Source organism: Cicer arietinum, chromosome 3 (genome assembly GCF_000331145.2).
Source record: "Cicer arietinum cultivar CDC Frontier isolate Library 1 chromosome 3, Cicar.CDCFrontier_v2.0, whole genome shotgun sequence".
Classification (NCBI taxonomy): Eukaryota; Viridiplantae; Streptophyta; class Magnoliopsida; order Fabales; family Fabaceae; genus Cicer; species Cicer arietinum.
Genome location: NC_021162.2, coordinates 31,715,647 through 31,723,111, shown reverse-complemented (window position 1 = coordinate 31,723,111; position 7,465 = coordinate 31,715,647). Strand labels below are relative to the sequence as shown.

The 7,465-nt window shown below is 34.3% G+C and overlaps 2 protein-coding genes across 2 annotated transcripts; both read right to left on the bottom strand.

The window, feature by feature from the left end:
* Positions 1-419: 419 nt before the first annotated feature.
* LOC113786596 (uncharacterized) lies at positions 420-1,776 on the bottom strand (the record flags this gene model as incomplete). The annotated part of the gene is made up of 5 exons (XM_073366338.1): positions 1,424-1,776; positions 1,138-1,344; positions 971-1,063; positions 796-897; positions 420-668 (listed from the first exon to the last, which is right to left on the bottom strand). Coding segments are annotated over exons 1-5 (717 nt in total), but the record flags the coding sequence as incomplete, so codon positions are not given.
* A 72-nt stretch (positions 1,777-1,848) lies between these two features.
* On the bottom strand, positions 1,849-2,631 carry LOC140919721 (uncharacterized). Its single transcript, XM_073366337.1, has 2 exons — positions 2,203-2,631; positions 1,849-2,114 (listed from the first exon to the last, which is right to left on the bottom strand). The coding sequence occupies exons 1-2, from the start codon at positions 2,597-2,599 to the stop codon at positions 1,849-1,851; spliced, it is 663 nt and encodes a 220-aa protein (XP_073222438.1). The 5' UTR covers positions 2,600-2,631.
* Between the last annotated feature and the right edge of the window lie 4,834 nt (positions 2,632-7,465).

Genomic DNA, 7,465 nt, shown 5'->3' with positions numbered 1-7,465 from the left:
GTTAACTAAAACAACAAATAAAATAGTTTAAATATTCAAAACATTAATTAGTGGAGAAGCTAACAATACAAAACAACTCCATCAAACTTAGAAGTTCATCCAAATATCTAATTAGTCCCTAATGAAGTTGTTCCACGATCATCAGGTTGGTGGCTGGACTCAGATGAACGTCTACCATCTATTGGCGATTCTATGTCCATTGCCTGAAAAAAAAGTATATATTAACCTCAATAAATATCGATAAATATTGTCAAAACTAATTAACTAAATTTCTCTTATAGCTATAAGAAACCTTTACACAATTGATATTTTTAATCAAAGACAAACAACTCTCACAAGATTTTTAAATATGTTTGCTATGAAAATAATTTTACCTGTTTGTCTCTAGAATTTTGCATTTGCATCAAGAAAGCAATGTGCTCCTTCCACATATCAACTTCAGAATCCCTTTTCTTAAGCCTATCAATTTCAGCTTGCATTTTCTCCATCTTTTCATTAGCTTCAGAGGAAGACATCGATCTTACAGAGTGAGAAGTAGATGTAGTAATTTGTGATGGTGTTATTCCAAGTCCCATACAACGAACATATCCAGGATGTTCTTTTCCAAACACATTAACAAATGCTTCATTTGGAGAAGGAGTCTTCCCAATTTCAGCTTGCAATTGTTCCTGTGCAAACAGATAAAGCAAACTAAATTCCTCACTATTACGAAAACTAACAGTTGCATCTTTGATTTATAAAGTGGTCAATAACAAATAGTTACAATTACATAACACTTCTATTATTTACACTTACATATTTTTCCTTGGCTTCGTCGTTGACAAATGACCCATCAGACTTTTTATGACAAATTGAACACATTTCACCCCTACTGTATTTTCGACCATCTCTCAGTTCCTACAAGTAAACACATGTAATAAGTACATGTTCAATTAAGTATGCAATCAATAGTAGATTGAAAAAATCCTACCAACTCATCCCTCTTCCTTGCAAGCGTCTTAGAGCCTAATGTATGAAGGATCTTTAGCTTTTCTCTATTTGCAGCATTTTTATCAGCCTTCTCCTACAATGATAACAAATGACATAAAAAAACTAAACAATAGAAAACAAATGACAACGCAAGAAAAGAATAGTTACCATTGTATCTGTCTTACGCCTGTATTGGACAAAAATAGTCCAATGGTCTTGATTAATAGAACGTGGATAATTTTGTAGATTTTCCTCCAAAGAAATGTCCCACTTATAAAATTTCTTAAACAACCTACATCGTGCATCTCGCCATTTCTTTCCAAGGCTTGAAAGGATATATTTTTTGTTGTCTTTATCATCGACAACAAATTTTGACTAGCATAATCATAAAAAAAAAAAAAAATTAGTTTACAATCAAAACAATAAAGAATATTCAGTTGTTTATAATTGATACCTGTATTTTATCCTTAAAAATTTCATTTTTTCTTGTCGATGGAACTAGTTTCCAATTGTCGTACATTATAGGAAAATCCTTAAACTTCCTTGCAATTTCACCCAAAAAACCGCCTAACAAACCAGCAGCTGATCCTACCGGTTGCCCATTTGAATTCCATCTAGTTATTATTCTGCTAACATTAGGAGGAGCTTCAAGCACGTCTGATACCCTTAAGTGTGTCTTTGAAATATGTCCCGCCTCATCTAACACATAAGTCAATGAAATATGTCATATTGCAATCATGTAAAACAATTAAATTTTATAAATATAATTAGACATTAGATAACATACTAATGACTTCTACATCCCAAAATGTAAAATTCCTTTTTTTAGCATAATCATAAAAAAAAAAATTAGATTACAATCAAAACAATAAAGAATATTCAGTTGTTTATAATTGATACCTGTATTTTATCCTTAAAAATTTCATTTTTTCTTGTCGATGGAACTAGTTTCCAATTGTCGTACATTATAGGAAAATCCTTAAACTTCCTTGCAATTTCACCCAAAAAACCGCCTAACAAACCAGCAGCTGATCCTACCGGTTGCCCATTTGAATTCCATCTAGTTATTATTCTGCTAACATTAGGAGGAGCTTCAAGCACGTCTGATACCCTTAAGTGTGTCTTTGAAATATGTCCCGCCTCATCTAACACATAAGTCAATGAAATATGTCATATTGCAATCATGTAAAACAATTAAATTTTATAAATATAATTAGACATTAGATAACATACTAATGACTTCTACATCCCAAAATGTAAAATTCCTTTTTTGAGAAATTTCTGGCTCATCTTCTACCACATCTTCAGAGTGAGAGGATGTCTCTTGGAAATGTGTTGTTTCTGTCTCTTGCACTGATCTTGGTGTTGTCACTTGAGAAGGTGTTGCTTCTGTCGCTTGCACAGTAGTTGGTGTTGTTGTCACCGGAGAAAGATGTGGTTCTATCGTTTGCACAGCTAGCGATGTTGTCGCTTGAGAAGGTGGTGCTTGAGAAGGCGGTGCTTGAGAAGGTGGTGCTTGAGAAGGCGGTGCTTGAGAAGATGGTGGATTTGTCGGTGTTGTCATCGGAGATGGTAGTGGTTCTATCACTTGGAACGTTGGTTGTAAACCATGTCTCCGCAAGTGCTTCATTTTGGTTACTTGAAGATCTCCTGGTAGTATAACCCTCGGCTGACCCTTCGTGAAACGCTACAATCATTTATTATTAATGTAAATAAATAAAAATCAACATATAATACAAATAAGAAACATTTTGTAATTTTAGTATTTTTAGTTATTACTAACCGGTGAGGTTTTTGAAATGGTGGAAGAAGATTTGTGAAGGGATTGAGAGAGATGAGTTAGATTGAGAGCCTCCATCCTTTTTTTATTCTCTTCCATTGTTTTACGTCGAATATCCTCATATGATGATTCCATTTTGTTCACAAGATTGAGTCTCCAAACACACTTACACTGCAAACATTGATGACAACCAAGTTAGACTAATGCAAATAGCTAAACACAAAAATGAACACAATAACAAAAATGAGCACATCAAACACAATGCAACAGTAAAAGAAAGTAGTAAAAAAATAACATAGATTGAAGAGTACCATGTCATAAACAACAAACAAGAATTATTAACAATCATAAATTCATATCATGATTGTTGTCATCAAAATCATCATTAAAAGTTGAAGTTTCAGGATCATCATCTGTAGTCATTCTTGCCAATTGTATATGTGTGGTTTCATTAGAAAAAATGTGTTCCAAATTTTGAGATGGGTATGGTTCAATGGGTGCCATAATTTCATCATCTCCACCCATGTCATACAAGTCCCGTGGCTTTAAATGAATAGGTATGCTCCATCCTTGTTCCTTTTCATCATCCACATAATAAACCATTTGAGCTTCTGACGCTTTAATGTATGGCTCATCATCTTCATGCTCCCCAGTATGTATTAGTCTTGCAAAATTTATAGAGGTAAAACCCAACTTATCTGTCTTAATGCCTCTTGGATTTGTGGTATTCGCCCATTTGCATTTAAACATGGGCACTTTGAAGCCATCATAGGAAAGCTCAATGATATCTATCAATCTTCCATAGTAAGGCACTCCTCCAAATCTCATTTGGGCATCACTATTGCTTGAGTAACTTCGTGTTCCGAACATGCCAAAAACTCCACTATTTTGAGTTTTTAATAAATTGTCTCGTGCCAATGTTCGAAATTTGAAACCATTGACATTAAATGCAGTGAACCTTCTAACTTTATCAGAAGGACCTTGAGCAAGACTAACGAGAACATTTTTATCTGATCCACTAATGTTGTCGAGATTGTTGCAAATCTGAACACCATAAAATATACAATTAGTCACATTCTTATTAAAAATCAAAGCAACTCAATCACCAATTTTGTCATGAACACTAACACGATTGCGGAACCAATGAGGAAACTCTCTATGAACCTTCTTGTCTACCTCAGAAGTACTCCTTGCACCACTCCTCATTTGGCTTCGAATAATACTTCTATATTGCCTATTTGGTTATTTCAAATTAGATGTATACGGAAAAAAAATTAGTGGTAAATAATACAAATATAATAAAATTACTTACCTTAGATAGTAGTCAACTATGATGCAGTTTGTTAAAACGTGTCTATGAGCTTGTAACTTTTCAATTGGTGTAAGGGTGTAGTATGAAGAACCACCAACCGATTTTCCAACTCTAGGAAATAATTCAGCTACACGTGAGTCAGTTTGTATCTCATTAATAGGCTCATCATCTACACGACCAAGTTGATTCCATCTAGTCTCAATGTTTTCTATATACCTTGAACAAAATGTAAGAATCTCTTGTACAAGGTATCCTTCTGCAATAGACCCTTCTGGTCGTGCTTTATTACGTACATACGATTTAAGTATTCCTAAGTACCTATTATTGAACCAAAATAATATTAGTTAGAACAAAATTGTCAACTACTAATTATTGAAGGAACAAGAACACGCATATTTTACCTTTCAACAGGATACATCCATCGATAATGAACAGGACCTCCAAGTTTAACTTCTTCAACAAGGTGAACAACCAAGTGAACCATAACAGTGAAGAATGAGGGAGGAAATATCATTTCCATGTGGCATAAAGTGAGGACAACCTGATTTTGCAATTTTTCCAAATCATCAACATTCAATACTTTACTGCATAATTGTCTAAAAAGTGAGCAAAACTCAATCATTATAGCTGAAACATCATCAGGTAATGTTGCTCGAATGGCTAACGGTAGAAGTTGTTCCATCAATATGTGACAATCATGACTCTTCAACATTCCATTCAACTTAAGATTTTCCATGTCAATGCATCTAGAAATGTTGCTTGAATAACCATCAGGCACAGTGATATTCTTTAAAGTTGTTAAAAATCTCTTCTTACCTTTAGTAGTAAGAGTAAAGACGGCTGGAGAAATTCTTCCATTTTCATTGGGCCAAAGGTCAGGTCTTATGCCCATAGCTTTAAGGTCTTTTCTTGCATTAAGATGATCTTTACTTTTTGTGCTATCATTTAGCAAAGTAAATATGATATTATCGCACACATTTTTCTCAATATGCATCATGTCAAGATTGTGGCGCAGAAGATTATCCTTCCAATATGGAAGTTCAAAGAATATGCTTTTCTTTTTCCATTGTTGATTGACACCTTGTGTAGGTCGTCCACCACGTATTCTTTTTCCCGACCTTTCTTTATCTGGCTTTCTTCCAAATGTGACATCAATATTTTGAACCTGTTCAAGAATTTGAAGCCCAGATAACATTTTAGGTGGACCACGCATATCTTGTTGACCATCAAAGCGAACCTTGTTCAATCTAAATCTATGTCTCTGATCAAGAAAACGACGATGACCCATAAAACACCATTTTTTGCTATGTGGAAGACGACGAGGAGTAGAGTCCATGTTACACGATGGGCAAGCAAGTCCAGTGTAAGTGTTCCACCCAGAAAGTGTACCCAGCCCTGGAAAATCACTAATTGTCCACATCAAAGTTGCATGTAATGTGAACATCTCTTTTTTAAAAGAATCGTATGTATCGACACCTGTTGTCCATAACTCCTTTAATTCTTTTACTAGAGGTTGTAAATAGACATCAATATCATTTCCTGGCATTTTTTTACCGGGAATTATCATTGACATTATAAAAGATGTATGTTTCATGCACACCCATGGAGGAGTGTTGTATGGAATGAGAATAACTGGCCAAATACTATAATTTGTACTCATCATACCAAAAGGATTAAAACCATCACTAGCTAATGCAAGACGCACATTTCGCGGGTCTGATGCAAACCAAGGGTGTGTCAAGTCAAAATGTTTCCATGCTTCAGAATCTCTAGGATGCCTCAACATTCCATCATTCTTACTATCATTTGCATGCCATCTCATATCCTCGGCCGACTTTGACGACAAAAATAATCTTTGTAACCGTGGTTTTAATGGAAAATAGCGAAGAACTTTTGCAGGAACTTTCTTTCGATTATTGCCATCACCAGACACTCCAACTGCACCAACTTTTGCTTTTGATTTCCATTTTGAAGTACCAACTTTTGCTTTTGATTTCCATTTCGAAGTGTTACAAATTTTGCAGGTCTCCTTTTCTTCATCTTCTTTATTACCCCAATAAAGCATACAATTATTCGGACAAACAGGGATTTTTTCATAATTTAAACCAAGCTTGGTGATTGTTTTCTTGGCTTCATAGAATGAATTTGGTATATTTGCAAATTCAAATGCATCTTTTAATAACTCTAAAACCATTGTCATGGCTTTATTAGTCATTCCACATAAACATTTGATGTGATACAACTTTACCAAAAAAGATAGTCTTGAATATTTAACACACCCTTCATACAAAGGTTTTTCTCCTTCTCTACTTAATTCATAGTACTCTTTGGCCTCTTCATACCTTTGTTGACTTGCATTTTTCTCCTTCTCTGCATTTGATTCAATGGGTACTTCATTTGCATGATCTTCGACTCCAAAAGCATCGTTAATCATGTTTTGCATTTGATCATCAACGACAACTGTGTCTTGAACTATATTAGAAATACTAATAGGTGAGATAGTACTAGTTTCTCCTATGGACTCTCCGTGATGTACCCAAATGGTGTATCCCTTTGGAAATGGTTTGCAATTTAAGTGATCATACATTACACTTCCACTCTGCGGTTTTTTGAAACCACAACGTTTACAAGGACATATTATTTCGCCATTTTCTAATTCATCTCGAAAGGCAAAATTAATAAATTCCTTTATCCCTTGATCATATTCATCCGATGTGTGTGGCTTCTTAATCCATGATTTATCCATTTCTATAAAGAAGTTTAACATATGTTATTTTGACACAGAAATAACATAATTCAACTTAGAACAAAAAAAAAAGATTGATCTTAAACAGAATAGATTCACTAGGCATAAAGGAACAAAACATAACAACCTCATACTCATAGAAAATAGTACTCGATAAACATTCAAAATATAGAACTAGACCAGGTATACAAGTATATAGTACTCAACAACCTCATACTCATAGAAAATAGTACTCGATAAACATTCAAAATATAGAACTAGACCAGGTATACAGGTATATATTATTCGACAAACAAATCAAACTAGAAATTATTTTTAAAAGCAAACAAACCAATCATTAACATATGTTATTTACTTCAGTTTATCCATTAAATGCAAACAAATATTAGAACTGAAAGTGCAGAATTTAGCAATCAAAGTGTAGAACATAGCACTCAAACATCTTTAGTACAAAAAAAGGAAGAAGTGTTACGCTATCAGCTTTTACATAATAAAAGTATCTTACCTATTGTGTTATGTTGCGCGGTCGATGGAGAAGTATTACGCTACACCGTCACCAGAGAGAGGCTGAAAGCAGCGCCGTCACCGGAGATGGGCACAGAGAAGCACTGTCACTGGAAACTAATTCAATCAATAAACCAATCATCAACAAACCAAT

Excerpts from the sequence above, each read along its gene's own strand:
- LOC140919721 (XM_073366337.1), bottom strand. The coding sequence starts at position 2,599 with ATGAAGCACTTGCGGAGACATGGTTTACAACCAACGTTCCAAGTGATA. Across the intron at positions 2,115-2,202 it reads TTGGGATGTAGAAGTCATTA|ATGAGGCGGGACATATTTCA; the intron begins GTATGTTATCTA and ends CTTATGTGTTAG.